Below are 17,900 nucleotides of genomic sequence, written 5' to 3'. Positions count from 1 at the left end.
AATCAGATGTATCTGTGTGTGTGTCCTTTCCCACTCCCACAGTATTTTTTCCCAGATAGTAAGTAATATGTATACCAAGTTTGGATGAAATCTCTCCATGCATTTCTGTTATGCTGGAACATACATACATCAACAGTATCACCTGCAAGTTTCAAGTTTATTATATTTTTGATTTTACGCAATATCCAATATTTCAATGTGCATTACATAATTGTAATGTACAATAAAAGCCAGGGATGACAAATACAAATGAGACAAAATTATACAGACTAATCATTATGTTCTATTAATACAAACTGGAACAAGTAGGTAAAGGGGAGAAATACAATTTATACAATTTTTAAATTAAATTAAAAAAAAAAAAAAAGAAAATTTAAGGTTTGTACACAAGGATAGGGTCAATTAAGAAAAAATATATAGAAAATAAATTGATAGAAAAAGCTTTAATAATTTTAAAATGTTTCAAGGAAAGAGGTAATGTTAAGAATGATTAATCAGTTTAAAAGTAAATGGGTTTTAACATGAAGAATATAAAAAGACCCAGATTAATATTAATGATCTTTTGCAGTCAAATGTAAGACATTGAGAACATAACTAATCCAAAACCATCTCAATGTCCTTGATGTTCCTTTAATTTTCTTGTAAACTTTTTTTTTAAGGCCTCAGACTAGCCATTAGGTGCCATGCATTTCTATGGTTACTTGGCAAATAATAATAATAATAATAATAACTTTATTCTTATATACCGCCAACAATCTTGCGACTTCTAGGCGGTTTACAATAAAAGAAACTGTAAATACAATCAAGTGAAACTTTACGAACAGCTAATTAAAGAGTATAGCAGTGTATATTTCGTACAACGAATTAGAGAATATAGCAGTGTACATCTGATAACTTTAATAATGTTAACGTCAGTTTGTGTGGTGCAAGGCCAGGAAGTGCCAAGTTGTTTACACAGAAGTAGAAATATTCCGTAAGTTCATAGAGTGATCATATTTAGCGATTGGGGGTTGGGGTTAGCAGTTTAAGGCATCCTCATTAGCCCCATTGTATATTTTTTTCACATTTTTCTTATTTAAAGTGCTCAGTGCTATTTTTCTTTAGTGTAAGTCCCATAATGTCGTATATGCCATATTATGTCCTTGTGACCTCATTTATGTGGGTAGGATAGGTCGCTCAGTAAATGTGAGGCTAAACGAACATAAGTCTAGGATCCTGAATGAAATACGTGAAGCTCCGTTAATGCAACATTGGCTTTCATATGTTCATACAATAGGTGACTTACGTTGGCAAGTCATTGATCATATACCAGAAGGTGGGAGGGAGGAAACTATAAACAGAGATTGAATTTTGCTGAGCAAAAGTGGATATATACTTTAAATACAGTAGAACCTGGAGGGCTGAACCAGGAAATGGAATGGATGTCCCTGGTGTAAAGTCCTGATTCGCTGCCGGTTCTGTGATGTCAGTGGGGAGGAGGTATTTAAAAGGTAACAAGAAACGCCGCGGCCACTTATCTCAATAAGCATTATACAGATCGGGATGGTGCGAACAAGTTTGAAAAGGGGTAAGGGTTTATTATATGTTTTTAAACCTGGTTGCTTTTTAAAAGAGATTTAAAACTTAAATTTGAAACCAAATGCTGGAGTCTAATTACTTTTCATGTTTTTAGGGGACTTTTCTTGAAACAGCCAGAAGGCGAAACATGTCGGAATGACAGGTCCCTTCCCGATGACAGTATGAGACAAGATGGATTTAATATAAGTCAATTAAGTTATAATAATATTAAGAATTAAGTTATATGAGACACTAAAGAAAAATAGCACTGAGAACTTTAAATAAGAAAAATGTGAAAAAAATATACAATGGGGCTAATGAGGATGCCATTGCCATGTTTGTCTGGTGACCATAGAAATGCATGGCACCTAATGGCTAGTCTGAGGCCTTAAAAAAAAGTTTAAAAGAAAATTAAAGGAACATCAAGGACATTGAGATGGTTTTGGAACATACATACATACATACATATACATCCGATTTTTATATATATATATATATATATATATATATATAAATATATATATATATAAATTGTAGATAGATAGGCTCTTCCTAAACAAACAGAAGTCTATGGTACATTAGCCATCCTAAAACTGCTAGACTTGGTTGGCGATTTTCCTTTGACCTAGGCAACAGATGTTACCAGATACTTAAGCTAAAGAAATAAGAATATATAAAGAAAATAATTTAAAAAAACCCAATATAATGCAAGGTAAATTTATAAATAGCTAAATTTGTGTGAAAGTGCTCATAATCTACAGCTCCTGCAAGACAGCTATATAGAGATCAATCAGGAACCCTTAACGCACCTTTAATGTCCATCAGTTACTTCCCACAAGGCAACTACCACTTTTTAGAAGCACTTTTCTTCAATAACTGTAATCTATCAGAAGTGGTACTTATCTGATATTTAAGGAGCAGTTAAGGTCCCAACTGGTAAATAGTTAGAGTTCACTTAATGTTCCAATGCAGCTCTGCGGAATGACTATTCCAAAATATAACCACCAGTGAAAATCAATATGTTCCAAAATATAATCAAAATTAATTAAATAATTTTAGAGCACATTGATTTTCACTGGCGGTTATATTTTGGAATAGTCATCCTTCAGAGCCGCATTGGAACATTAAGCCTTAGTAGGCTGTTTTTCTGCTCTAAATATTTAACTAAGGATGGAAGTATACAGTTTGGAGATTTATACAAACCAATGAACCTTATAAGACAAAGGCTGTTTTGAAGGTTTGGGCTGCTTGGTTAGCCATTCATTTGAATTTTTGTCTCTGCTGTTTTTCATATTGTATGCCTATATTGTATATCTATAATAAGATAGATATATATATAGTTTTGCTAAGGGTTGCTTTTTTTTTTTTTTTTTATACATCACTAAAGAAATTTTCATTCTAAATGGGATTAAAATCAGAAATTAAAAAATATATATATGTAATGAAAAGATTGAAATTTTTTTTGAGGATCAATGAAATATATCACAATCCATTGATTAGCAATAGACAGTCAACTAGTCTATGGTTTGGATTTCTGAGATCCTTTTTCCTTCATTTTAAAACATACCACCAATAGGTTTATGATGGTATGAGAGTATGGATTTTAATAGAACACAACATTTCTGCGGTATCTTATTTGTGGTTTGCTTGTTCTCATTTTTGTTTCACTTGAGGATTGTTTGGGCGCTCAAGTACCCACAGAGCTGGCTCCTTTGTCTGTGCCCTGAAAATCGTAAGAATAGACCAAGATCAAGTATGCATATAATAACTCATAGCATACAATATCTTACTGAGCAGGCTGGATGGATTGTGCAGGTCTTTTATCTGCCATCATCTATTAAGTTACTATGTGGCAAAAATTTGCATTATAAAAGATTGGAAGTTCAGGGTGTTTATTATAGGCAGATTAAAGAATTGTAGTTGAGATTTTACAATAAAGTTGAACACAGAAGGCAAATTTTATTTTACCTACAAAAGCAAATGAATTAGCAAGTTCTCTTAACAGTAATGTGCTGCTTGTCATTGAGGTTCAGAGTTACATGACATGACACCTAACTCTGTTTTTTCTTAAGACATTAACTTTTTGTATCTGAGCCTCCACCAGAGAAGAGTATCTTAAAACTAAAGGGAATTTTGATAAAATCTTTCTTTGTTGCTAAAGGAAATTTGTATTATATATACTGTATTCAGTTTTCACACATTCACAGAAAACCACCAATGATTTTTAAGTTTACAAAACTACAATAGCTAATGGTTTAAATAAGTCATGTCCCAAACCATTTTTGTCTGTTTAGATCAGAGATGTCAAAGTTCCTCCTCGAGGGCCGCAATCCAGTCAGGTTTTCAGAATTTCCCCAATGAATATGCATGAGATCTATTTGCATGCACTATTTTCATTGTATGCTAATAGATCTCATGCATATTCATTGGGGAAATCCTGAAAACCCTACTAGATTGCGGCCCTCGAGGAGGGACGTTGACACCCCTGGTTTAGATGAAGTGAAAGTGATTTTCCTTGTTAACCTTCCCTTATGAATTTTATTTTTAAAAAGTAGTAAGTACAGTATAGTCTTGCTTCATTCTCACCTGCCAGTATTAGTTGGAGTCCACTAATGTCTACAGACTGGGCCATGTTCCCCAACTCCATTGTAGAAATCTGTCGAGGAGTCTTTTTGAAAAGCTCCCTTGGTGGTGCCAACATCAACTGGGAAAGAAAAAATTTTTCTGGTGGAGTTATAGGAGGAAGAAATCCTATGGAAAAACAAAATTGTATTATATTACACTTTTCACATGATACCAACTGAAAACAAGCCAACCATTTTGATACCTTGCTGATAAAGCAAAGATATTTATTTACCTGTAGAAGGTGTTTTCCAAGGACAGCAGACATATTCTCACTTGTGGGTGATGTTATCCATGGAAACTGGAATGGACACTACCAAGTGCACTGTCACTTAAAATCTTTTAGACCAGTGTGTCTCAAATCTTTTTTTAGCTCGAGCACACTAATAGGAGCAAATGTTTTTCACGGCACATTATAATTGAAATTATAAAATTGCAAAATCAACAAAAAATTAAATTTGAATGTTATTTACCAGTATTTAAAGTTGTTTAAGTTATATATGGGTAATTGCAACAATGGTGAAACTAAAGCAGATAGAATTGCTAATCAACACGATGGATTTACATACTTGTTTTTGAGTGCAAATTAACTCAAAATGCGGCTCGATAGTTGACAAGCAAACATGCATTTCATCATTAATCATCTGCAGTCATTCTCTCTTTTTTTTTAAATTTAATTTGTCAGAGCTGAAAATCCAAGGTCGCAAAGATAAGAAAATCCAAATGGTAACAAAGTCTTGATTGCTTTGTTGCTCAATTTAGGATAACTACTGCATAAAAAATACAAAATAAAATTATTTGTTGTTAGGTTTCAAGGAACAATCATGTCAAAGAATGATGATTGTCTGGCCGGTTATATCCTTACATACACTGATGCTAATATTGTCAAATTCTTGTGTATGCAACATACATATCATCTATTCTACTATATACTTATGAAAGGAATTTTTAAAAAATTAAGTCAAATTCTAGAATCTCTTCAAGGCACACAGTTTGAAAGACACTGTTTTAGACCATGCCCATATTGCATGTGTTGTTGCCTTCTCGCCTGTCAGCTCATGGGACCATTAGTTCAGTAACAAAGCTAAGAAGCCAACTATGGGAGGTGGACGGGTTGTGAGAATGCATGCCTGCTGTCATCTGAGAACACCTGCTACAGGTAAGTATCTTTGATTTCTCTGAGGACAAGCAGGCATAATATTCTCACATATGGGACTCTAAAAGCTGCCAGAATCGTGGCTCTGAACAAGGATAATGGATACATAAACATGAGCCTAGCAAAACAATGGGGTTGGAGGGAAAGTTGAAGCTAAGAAATTAAAAAGATTCTGCAGAACTACTTGACCAAACTGACCATCTCTTCTGGAGTTTTAACGGTAGTGAGCCAAGTAGCCGCTCTGCATTTGTTGTTAACAGATGCAGAATAGAAATGAGCTACGCGGTCTATAAGTACAATGTAAGCTACTGAGGCAGCCATAGCTCAGACATTGTGGGCTGTTACACGGCCTTGCAGCATCAGCCTAGTCTGAGTATATGTGAAGGAGATAAAATCCACCAGCCAAGTGGAGATGGTTCTATTGGTAAAAGGAATTCCAAATCTGATAGGATCAAAAATCACAAAGAGCTGGAAGAACCCCCTATGAGGTTTAGTCCAGTCCAGATAGTAAGCCAGAACACGTTTTCTGGCTGATGGCTTCTCCAGGACAGTAATGTGGCTTTGGAAAGAAAACACTGATTGAGGTAGAATTCTGAGATGTCTTTGGGAAAGAATTTTAGACAAATTCAGAGCACTATTCTGTCATGGTAGAATCTTATGTAGGGAGAATAAAAAACAAGCACTGGAAGTTTCCTCACATGGCACGCACACATGAGGGCAATGAGGAAAACAACTTTTCAAGTGAGAAGTTTGAGACAGCAAGTTGTAAGTGGCTCAAAGGGAGACATCATAAATGTAGAAAGATACCATGTTAAAATCACTGGCAACAGAGCTTGATAGGTGGTTTGATGTGGTAAAGTCCTTTCATTAATCTGGTTACTGAGGGATTAAAAGATAGAGGTTTCTTGTCCAAAGGAGAGAGAAACACACCGATACCGTGTTTTCCCGAAAATAAGACGGTGTCTTATATTAATTTTAGGCCCAAAAAAAGGCACCAGGTCTTATTTTCAGGGTATGCACATGATCATCTCTCCCTTCCTCTCCTTCACCCTAATTCTTCTTTCCTTTCTCTCACCAACATGTGCAGTTTCTAACCTACCCTCCCTCCCATCCATCACTCGTGCAGCAGGACCCTTGCCCAGCTTCCCTTCATTCCCTCCTATCCTTTGTGCAGCATGACCCGTGCCCAGCTTCTATCCTACCCTCCCACCCATCCCTTGTGCAGCAGGACCCTTGCCCAGCTTCTATCCTACCCTCCCTCCCATCCCTCCTGCAGCATGACCCTTGTCCATCTTCTATCCTACCCTCCCTCTCATCCCTTGTGCAGCAGAACCCTTGTCCATCTTCTATCCTACCCTTCCTCTCATCCCTTGTGCAGCAGAACCATTGTCCATCTTCTATCCTACCCTCCCTCTCGTCCCTTGTGCAGCAGAACCCTTGAGCGAGTACCGTCCCCGCCCAGCACCTGCACCTGCCGAGCAGCCGAATCCCCATCCTTCCCACCCTCCCATCGGAAACCCGCCACGAGCCTTACTTACCTCCCTATGCATTGTCGGGCCGGCAGCACACTAAACAGGCTGCTTTGGCATTGTCCGCTCATGAATTCAGTCTGCTGTGTTACTGATGCAGCCTGTTCAGCGTGCTGCCGGCCCGACACTGCTTAGGGAGGTAAATAAAGCTCGCGGCGGTGTTCTGATGGGAGAGAGGGGAGGAAGAATGAGGATACAGCTGCGTGACGGGTGCTGGGGGGGGGGGGTTGCTTGCTCAAAGGTTCTGCTGCACAAGGGATGGGAGGGAGGGAAGGGAAACTACCAGCGAATCATAATAACATAAAGAATTCCCATTGATGGGTCAGACCAGTGATCCAACTTTGTCTTAAATCCCTGGAGGGTGTTTTCCCCTATAACAACCTCCGGAAGAGCATTCCAGTTTTCCACCACTCTGGGTGAAGAAGAACTTCCTTACGTTTGTATGGAATCTATCCCCTTTCAACTTTAGAGAGTGTCCTCTCATTCTCTCTACCTTGGAGAGGGTGAACAACCTGTCTTTGTCTCTGGACCCTTTCGAGTAGTACCGTGTCCTTCTTCATGTACGGCGACCAGTGCTGGACGCAGTATTTCAGGTCCACTGCATGGACAGCTTCATCATCTTGTCAACCAGTACTCCCAAATCTCTTCCCTGGGGGGGTCTTTCCAAGTACTGCCCCGGACATCCTGTATTCATGCATAAGATTTTTGTTACCGACATGCATCACCTTACACTTAATCCACGTTGAACCTCATCTGCCATGTCGCGGCCCATTTCTCGAGCGTGTTTATGTCACGTTGCAGATGTTCGCAATCCCCCTGTCTTCACTACTCTGAATAACTTCATATCGTCTGCAAATTTAATCACCTCACTCGTCGTACCAATTTCCAAATCGTTTATACATATGGTGAAGAGTACAGGTCTAAGCACCGAACCCTGTGGCACTCAACTCATGATACTTTTCCAGTCTGTTTCCTATCCGCCAGCCAGTTTTTAATCCACATATTTCACCCTCGATTCCATGGCTTGCAATTTTTCAAAGTAGTCGTTCATACAGAACCTTGTCAAACGCCTTCTGAAAATCCAAATATACAATGTCGAATGGGTCACCCTTGTCAATCTGCCTTTTTACTCCCTCGAAGAAGTGCAGCAAATTTGTCAAGCAAGATCTTCCTTTGCTGAAGCTGTGCTGGCTAGTCCTCATCAGATCGTGGCCATCGAGGTGATCAACGATGCGGTCCTTTATCAGCACCTCTACCATCTTTCCGGGTACTGAGGTCAGACTCACTGGTCTGTAGTTTCCCGGATCTCCCCTTGAACCTTTCTTGAAGACTGGCGTAACATTTGCCACCTTCAAGTCTTCCGGAATCCTTCCCGATTTGATCGACAGATTGGCTATTAGTTGAAGCAGTTCAGCTATAGCCCCTTTCAGTTCATTGATTATCCTCGGATAGATGCCATCCAGTCCCGAGGATTTATCATTTTTAAGCCTATCAATCTGCCTGCATACCTCTTCTAGATTGACCGTCAATCCTGTCAGTTTCCCATCTTCGTTTCCTGCGAATAGCCTGTCAGCTTCCAGTATGTTATGTATATCCTCTTCGGCAAACACAGATTAAAAATGTGTTTAGTTTGTCGGTGATGGCTTTGTCCTCCTTTAGCACTCCCTTTGTTCCATGGTCATCCAACGGCCCCACCGCTTCCTTCATGGGTCGTTTCCCCTTGATATATCGAAAGAACAGCTTGAAGTTTTTCGCCTCCTTGGCTATTTTTTCCTCGTAGTCTCTTTTGGCCTCTTCTTACCGCCTTATGGCACCTGCTTTGATGTTGTTTGTGCTTTTTCCAGTTTTCATCTATTTTTGACCTTTTCCATTCCTTAAACAAAGTCTTCTTGTCTCTGATCACTTCCTTTACCACTACAGTGAGCCACGGCAGTTCCTGGTTCTTTTTCCTCTTGGATCCCTTGTTGATACGCAGTATATATAGATTTTGTGCCTCGGTGACTGTGTCCTTAACAAGGGACCATGCTTGCTCCAGGGTTTTTACAGTGCTTATCCTCTTCTTAATCGGCTTCTCCATCATGAGTCTCATCCCTTCGTAATTCCCTTTTCGGAAGTTCAGCGCCATGCTGTCGTTTTGGATCGATTTTTTGCCCCTGCGTCCAGGTTGAAACGGATCATATTGTGATCACTGCTTCCTAGCGTCCCATCTATTTCTACACCTTGTGCTGGTCCTCATAGTACATTTAGAATTAAGTCCAGAATCGCATTTCCTCTTGTATTTTCCTTGAGAAGTTGTTCCAGGAAGCAATCGCCTACAGCATCCAGGAACTTGGTCTCCCTAGCGCAGCCGGAGGTGCCTAGGTTCCAGTCTATCCCCGGATAATTGAAGTCACCCACCATAACTGCGTTGCCTCCCTTGCAGTTGCGTTTAATCTCGTCAGTCATTTCTCCATCAATTTCTTCGGGGTCAGTAGATGCCGATTTTCTTTTCTGTTCCATTCGTTCCCGGAATTTTGACTCATAAAGAGTAACTTATTTTTCCGTTTCCGGCGTGTTCTCTTCGGTAGACTCAATTCCCTCTTTGACGTATAGGGCAATACCCCCAACTTTTTGACCTACTCGGTCTGTGCGGTATAGCTTGTATCCCAGTAGCATAGTGTCCCAGACGTTTTCCTCATTCCACCATGTTTACGTGATGCCGATGATGTCAAGTTTATCTTTTTGTGCCAATTCCTCCATCTTATTCCTTAGGCTCCTTGCGTTTGTGTACATACACTTGAGTTGGCAGCCTGTTACTTTCTTGCATTTCCTTCCCTCTTGTGTCCCTGTCGATCTGTCAGGATTTCTGTTTTGCCTATGATCCGGTGAGTCTTCCCCACTATTTTCCTGCACGGTATCCTCTGGTCATACCGGTTCCCGAACCATCGACTCTCGGCTTTCCCATTCTTCCTAGTTTAAAAACTTCTCAATTTCTCTCTTGATGTTGCTTGCAAGTAGCCTCGTTCCGTCTCTGCTGAGGTGAAGTCCATCCTTCCTGAATAGCTTGCACTTCCCCCAGAACGTCATCTAGTTGCGCACAAAGTGGAATCTTTCTTCCTCATACCAGCGCCTCATCCACGCGTTGACTGTTTGCAGCTCCATCTGCCTCTTCTCATCGACCCTGGGTACCGGCAGGATCTCCGAGAACGATACCCTCAGCGTTCTGGTCTTCAGCTTCCTTCCTAGCATCCGGAACTGGTCATTCAGTACTTCCCTGCTGTAGTTCCTGTTACTCACTTTGTTTGTCCCTACATGGATCACCACCACCATATCTTCCTCTTCCACGCTATCGATGATCCTGTCGATGTGGCTCATTATATCTTCTATCCTGGCTCCTGGTAGGCAGGTCACCAGCTGATCCTGTCTTCCTCCCACTATGTGGCTGTCGACTTGTCTAATGATGGAGTCCCTCACGATGATCACTGTCCGAGATGTCTTCTCTTGTCTCTCCAACCGCAGGTCCGTGTCCCTGGTGTATGTCCATCTCTCCAGCCATAGGTCTGTGTCCTCTGTGTACTTCCATCTTCCCTCAACCTGGTGGTGGCTTGCAACTGACTCGTCTTCCTGTGGGTTCCCTTCTCTGTTTCAAGGTGTCACTGCTGTGTCACCCACTTCTTCTTTGTGGTTGTCCTGCAAGTGGTCCTCACTCACTGCAGGTGTATCTTGGCAGTTCTACTGTTGCTGGTGATTTTCCACGGCCTCTCTGTATGCCTCCTCGATGAACTTCTCTAACTCAAGGACTTCTTCCTGAATGATTTCCTCTGTCTTGAAGTTTTCTGCCTCTCCATCCTCCTCCACTGCTTGAAGTGCTTCTAGTTCCAGTATTCTGCCTTCCAAGAGTCTAACTTGTTTCTTCAGGCCCTCCAGTTTCTTGCATCGAGTGCATACATAAGACCGCCTCCCAGAGGGGAGGTAGTCATACATATGGCAAATGGTGCAGAAAAACTGGGTAGATCAACATCCTGCTTCCGTCTGCTGCTTCCATTGCTGTCCACTTGTTTAAGTGGCTTCTCCCTGCATGCTTGTTGCTTGTGTCCTCTGTGCCTGCTGTGGTTGCCCTCTGCTTTGCAGTGACTTGTCCCTTTTTAAGGCCCTTCGCAAAGGCGCTCTCGCTAAGGCAAGTGCCTTTAACACTCGCCTTTGACGTACGCCGAACAGCTGAGCGCCATTGGCCCCTCCCCTTTTAAGGGGGAGCTCCAGATATGAGCGCTGACGTCAGAGTGGTATGCGGAGCTACCTCTCGCCACTGCCCCTCTCGCCTGCCTTCTCCTGCCCTTCCCCTTCTTCCTCTGTTCCTTCTTTTCAGTTGATTTTCTTCCATCTCCTCCTGCCTTCTCCTGGCTGCCCTGATTCTCTAGGCTGCTGAGGTGTTCTCCCATTGGCCCCTCCCCTTTTAAGGGGGAGCTCCAGATTTGAGCACCGATGTCAGAGGGGTGGGCGGAGCTACCTCTTGCTGTTGCCCCTCTCGCCTGCCTTCTTCTGCCCTTCCCCTTCTTGCTCTGTTCCTTTTTTTCAGTTGATTTTCTTCCTTCTCCTCCTGCCTCCTGACTTCTCCTGGCTGCCCTGCTTCTCTGGGACTAGGGCTTATTTTAGGGGTAGGTCTTATATTAAGACCTACCCCGAAAATCCTGCTAGGGTTTATTTTCAGGGTAGGTCTTATTTTCGGGGAACCACGGTAACACTGAGATGTACTCAAAGAAAGTTGATTCAGATAGAGAGGTGAAAAAGGTAATCCAGGATGGATGGAAGTGGACATGACCGGTTCAAGAGAATATACTGCAAACCAGGATGAAAACTTCATTCATTTGAAGTGGTAACAGCACCGAGTGGAAGGCTTTCTAGACGCTTCAATAACAGCAGAGATTACAGCAAAGAGGAAGTAAGCATTTACTTGCTTGGTGAAAGAAATCATGCTGTTAGTGCTAATGGTCGAGGGTTGCATGGTTCCTTGCATGAGAGATCTAGGAGGAGTGGGAACCAAGCATCCGATGTCAGGTGATTGGGGGTATAAGAGTCTGGAGCAGAATAGTGGAAGTTTGTTGTTGTGGGTGGGGAAGCAAAGAGATCTATATCTGGTGTCTCCCATTTGGATTAAATCTGTTCATGGGGTTGAAGTCTGTTTATTTTCTCTGTCAATACGTTCCACTTTCCAGCTAGATAAAATGTCCTGAGATGTATGCCATGCATATTCGCCCAGGTCCAAATTTGGGTTACTTCCATGCAAAGGGGGGGGCAAGAGTTAGAACATGGCGACGACTGTCTCTCTGAACAAGGACCACTTGTTGGAGGAGTCTGTCTTGGAATGTTCTGAGAGCGTTGCCTATTTCTTGTAGTTCTAGGAGATTGATGTGAAGGGTTTGTTTGTGGCGAGACCACACTCCTTGAGTGTGGAAGCCATACAGATGAACATTCCATCATAACAGCAAAGCATCTAAGTAGGAGTTTTCTGTGGCAGGAGGCTGAAAGGGAAAACCTTGAGTAAGGTTTAAGGAACCGTTCACTACTGGAGAGAGCTATGGAGGTCCAAAGGACTTGAATTGGAACAGATATCCCGTGGCTTGAGACCATTGGGTCAGAGTCCATTGTGGGATTCCGAAGTGAAGATATGCTAATGGAGCGACACGTACTGTGGACACCATGTTACCTAGGACCCATAGCATCTTGAGGTGCAGTAACGTGTGGAAGGGTGAAGACTGACACATGTGAATCAAATCAGCGACACTCTGCTGCAATAAAAAAAGATCAATTTTATGTAGTGTCTAACAGAACTCCTATGAACTCTAGCATCCGAGAAGGGCATAAATGTGACAATGGTGGTTGACGGAAAATCTGAGCAGATCCAATAGACAAACTGTTATGGCATGCTGCGCTACATGCAATGAAGAAGCTTTGATCAACCAGTTGTCCAAGTAAGGAAATACAGTATGTGATATTCCAGTAGGAATATCACACACCGCACAGTTGGAAAATATCAAAATTAATTATACAATCTCTCTTTTACTAAGGAAAGAACATCACGGGCTACCCCTCTGCTTAAAATGGAGGAAAAAAACCTCAAAAGAAACAGGAATGTCATATCACAGCTCACAGCTGCCTAACAGTAAACTCCCCGTCATCATCGGTCACAAAAAACGCCACTGATAGCAATTGGTCAGATAGTTCTATTCCTCAATAGGACATAGGGTCATTCCATGTCAAGTGGAGCAATACTGAAAACCGCCCACACTCGACCCCCTTGAAATCCAACCAAATTTTACAGGGGTGTTGTCTAGGGTCTCAAATGAAACATTGCAAAAAATTTTTGGATCTATCTCAATTTGGTCAGGAGATAGGAGTGGTTGAACAAAAGCAATCGATCCACTCCCATGCCTTGTGTGACCTAAAACACCAATTTTGCTTAAGCACTGTGGCAGAAGGAAACTACCTAGGAGTCTGAAATTTTGCAGTTTGGTACAACACCTTGGGGCAAGTTTCTGTGCCAAGTTTGATATCTTTTGCGAATATGTTTCCATTTCTACAGGTCAGCAAAGTAGGCAAAAAAAATTCACGAATGAAAATTTTTGGCAGTTTGGCTCCATAGTGCTGCTGGTAGGTAAGTCAGCTGAGGGTACAACTTTACCAGCAGACATGCACCATGAGGTATTTCCAAGATTTGCAATGCTTTTATAGTCAAGTGAAGCTGAAGATATGACCATCCAAAAAATATGGGTTTATGCATTTATGCAAATTTTCACTGTTTTTCAGATTCAACTATCGCTAATGTGTAGGAGGGGTTTTTTGTTTGTTTTTTGTATATCATTTGAAAGAGCATGTTTTTTGCTACAGAACCTATCCTGTTTCATTTTGGACCCGACCTTTCTTTGGTGAGAATTGATGGTTTAAAGATAAGCATTACTTTCTTGCATAAATATGTTATGTTGAAGGGTCACTGTGAATGTGCAGTGGAACTATATTGATCTGAAAACTCATAACTAAGCTTCGCCAGCCACAAGTACTCGTCTTGTATTATGTTCAGCATTTGACAAACTTACTGTGCACTTTTGCAAAATGACAGTCAAAAACATGCATTGGCTTGCACAAACTACTTACTGTATGCAAGCCCAAATGCATAATCATGTGATTCACAAGAATGTACACATAGCTGTAGTAGTATATCTGATACATGCAGCTTTTCTGAACATGTTCTGACTTGCAACTATCATAGCACAGTGGCTGTATGAACAAGTCTGGCTTTAAGGTTCATCATGACCTTATAACATCATATGACTTCATTATTTGACAAAGCTTGCCTTTGATGTGTTGCTTTCCGTCTATTCTTTCTGTGCAGCATCTGGTTCTTTCTCTAGTTACTAGGCTATGCCTGTGTGGATTTTGGAAACTTACTGTGCACTTGCTGACATGTACAACTTGCTTTGCTCTATTTTCATTGTGTTCTCACACTGATATTTTTCACCTTACTTTTATTCTGTATTTTTAGGTGACTCTTATCTTATGGAGACTAATAATAAGCTAGAGCCCTGCAGTATTGGAATCTATGATAGTTCTGAGTGCCAGAAAACATCTACCTTCTATTCTGGAGAAAGCTGCTTGAAGCTTATTTCTGATTTCTCTTTGCCTGACCAAGAATTAATTAATTAATTAAAAGACGCTCTGGACTTTCTACTTTGTCCGTGGAATCTAATATCTGTACTCATCATGACGCCTTGATTCTGACGAAGTTTGAATTTCTACAGAAAAGCTGCTATAATCCATTCAGAAAACAGAATCACAGCAATATCAAAGGTCTACACCCAAATTGATCTTCCTGCAGCTGATCATTTAAAAGCTATCACAAAGCACGAGTTTAAATCAGGCCAAAAGCTTTGCCCAAGATACAGGCAAGACTTGCGTGTCAAACTGCACAAAGGATCTAGAATCAGAAAATAAGATTAAATATTGAACTAAGGCCAGTACTGGGCAGACTTGCATGGTCTGTGTCTGTATATGGCCGTTTGGTGGAGGATGGGCTGGGGAGGGCTTCAATGGGTGGGAGGGTGTAGATGGGTTGGAGTAAGTCTTAACAGAGATTTCAGCAGTTGGAACCCAAGCACAGTACAGGGTAAAGCTTTGGATTCTTGCCCAGAAATAGCTAAGAAGAAAAAATTTAGAAATTTAAATTGAATCAGGTTGGGCAGACTAGATGGACCATTCGGGTCTTTATCTGCCGTCATCTACTATGTTACTATGTTCACCACTAGGAATCTCTCCTCTAAAGATTCAACGGATTAGCAAGCAAAATTCCTTAAGTTATGCTAAACGTAAACTCTCTGAAGCCCATAATGCAATTGCAGACCAAATTGCGGTTATTGGTGACTTAAGTCCAGCTGAAATCAAACGCAGTGGAAAAATGGATGATAGTCCATAAACTCAGACAAAACAAAAATCCTTCTGCTCGAAAAGGCCAAAACCCCCACCATCACAGAATTGGAAATTAAGGACACCAAATACCCAATACAGCCCGAACTTAAACTCCTAGGAGTAACGATAGACAGATGCTGCACAATGCAGGCCCAAATCAATAAGACAACCCAGAAAGCTTTTTTAATTATGAGAAATCTACGTAAAATAAGAAAATTGTTCGACCCAGAGCAATTCAGGCTAATTGTCCAATCCCTAGTCTTAGGTCTACTGGACTATTGCAATTCCCTCTATCTACCTTGCCCTGCCAACATGCTAAAACAACTTCAGTCTATACAAAACACCGCTCTCAGACTGATCTACTCTCTGAGAAAATATGACCACATCACCACTGCCTTCTTAGACTCTCACTGGCTACCAATACAAGCACGAATTCAATTCAAATTCTACTGTCTATTATTCAAAACATTAAACGGCTCTGCCCCCTCCCACCTAAACAACCACCTAAATCAGATCCTCACCACAAGACAAAGAAGAACCCTGACCCCATTTGCCTACCCTCCGCTTAAAGGCACTCAGCGCAAGAAGATGTTTGACAACCTTCTTGCGACGCAAGCAAAACTTGACCACTCCATCTCCAATCTGCTGACGGCAACAGGCGACCTCAAAACATTTCAAAAAGAAATCAAAACCCTGCTATTCAAAAAATTTATCCAGATACCATAACCCTCCCCCTCTTCCCTCTCCTCCCTGGTAAATTCCCCTCCCAAAGCCTCCACTTTGGTAATCTCTTCCTCCTCAAAATATCAATCAAGAATACAGATCCCTCGAAATGTCCAGCATTCTTAATTGTAATCTTATTTGTAACCTATTTGTAATATTACCTAGAAATGTCCAGTCATCTTACTATCTAATTTGCAAGTTCTCCTGGAAATATCCAACTATCTTACCTCTTTTGTAACCAAAAAACAATTGTAACGTTACTGGAAATGTCCAGTTATTTCTTTTGTAATCCGCCTTGAACTGCAAGGTATAGGCGGAATAGAAGTCACTAATGTAATGTAAATAGCGTCCAGAGTTACCTCTTGAGGTTTCTTTAATATGAAGAAAGATTTTTCAAGTTGGGTTTTGACATCCTCACCAGTCGGCCTCTCCTCCTGATGGCGACTTTCCTGTTCGCGGTTCGCTCTCTGGACAAACACCTCAGGCTCCAAAGGACTCTCCTGCAGCTGCAGGGAGACCAAATCCAAGCTTCCCTCTCTGATATCCGAGGCTTCTGGGGATGGAAGCACACCGCCTTCCGATTGCTCCTCCACCCATGGGGAGCTGGCAGTCTGAGGGAGAGGGGGAGGTGCTCTTGCGTCGGGACTCAATGTGATCGCTAGTCCTGGGGAGACCGCCTCTGCCTCGTTACAGGGCGCCTCCAATGGGGTTGCCGACGCCACTGACACTTCCGGCATTCAGCGCAGGAGCTCGTCGATATTACCAAGTCGGGCCGGGTTGCCATGAGGCTCCAGTGGAACTACGGCCCCTCCTATTTGGCATTACAGAAATACAATAGTTTCTACATATAAAAGCCTCCTCTGCATCATCCCCTCTCTCTCTCTGGAACATCACCCCCTCCCCTCTCTTTCTCTCTTTCCTCTGGACTCTGTAAGGCAGATAAACTGTCTTTTATATTTCTTTTGGTACAATTGTAATGCTTGATGTATCTTTATAAATCTTGCTTTTCTGTAATATTAAGCCTATTTCTGCACAATATAAATATTCTTTATGCAATCACTCTTAGCTGTCTTTGTCAGTAATTTTACTGCCTACTGAATCTTCAAGGAGGGTATTGAACCCGGGACCTGGCGGATTGTAAGGCCGCCTTTCCTTCAACATTACCCTTCCAAAACCTTACATTTTGGGGGCAAAACCTTACAGACATCAGGTAGGAAGACATCATCATGCACTTGGTATGGGCTATAGCTCAAAGATTTAAAGTGAGAGTGGTAGTGTCCATACTAGGTTCTGTGAAAGACATCACCCATACGTGGAATATTATACCTGCTTGTCCATGGAGAAGATGTACTGCATAAAAAAGTATTCCATGCATAAATAATTAGCTTTTGAAGTGCTACATCAACAGCATCCTAAATCTTTGGTTGAGTGGCTGGGTTGGCATATGGCCACAATCTTCAAAAGCTGACTGTTGGCTGCTTCTTGTATTAGGACAACAGCAAAACTAACCTGAAAAGTAGGGCAAAGGGATTCCAATTTAGCTCACACTTTTCTCAATAGTTCAAGGTAAATTACATTCAACTACAGTAAATGTATGTGTTTCTTGATCCCGGAGACTTTACAACCTAACTTTGTACCTAAGGCAATTAAGGGTTAAAGAGCAAGCATGTGATTTAAACCTGGATTCTCTGGTTCTCAGCTCACTACTCTAACCATTAAGCTGCTCCTCCACTCAGTAATTAGGATTTTTTTTCCCATCTGTTGAGGCTAGACTGAAACATGCTCCTGTTGGAGATACATTTGAAGAAAAATCAGTTAATATCCCATTAGAAATTTAAAATGTCTTCTTCCCCAATTATTAGTTTCTGAGTTTGCTG

At 41.3% G+C, this 17,900-nt stretch overlaps 1 protein-coding gene across 1 annotated transcript in view; it reads right to left on the bottom strand.

Moving 5' to 3' along the window:
* The window catches only part of CNOT11 (CCR4-NOT transcription complex subunit 11), a 127,861-nt gene that overhangs the window by 92,807 nt on the left and 17,154 nt on the right, over nt 1–17,900 (bottom strand). The window contains exon 2 of the mRNA XM_033949630.1: nt 4,144–4,308. Within this exon, the coding sequence (XP_033805521.1) occupies nt 4,144–4,308 (165 nt within the window). The remainder of the gene's footprint in view (nt 1–4,143; nt 4,309–17,900) is intronic.

This window comes from Geotrypetes seraphini, chromosome 6 (genome assembly GCF_902459505.1).
Source record: "Geotrypetes seraphini chromosome 6, aGeoSer1.1, whole genome shotgun sequence".
NCBI classification, from domain to species: Eukaryota; Metazoa; Chordata; class Amphibia; order Gymnophiona; family Dermophiidae; genus Geotrypetes; species Geotrypetes seraphini.
This window is presented reverse-complemented; position numbering and strand designations above follow the sequence as displayed.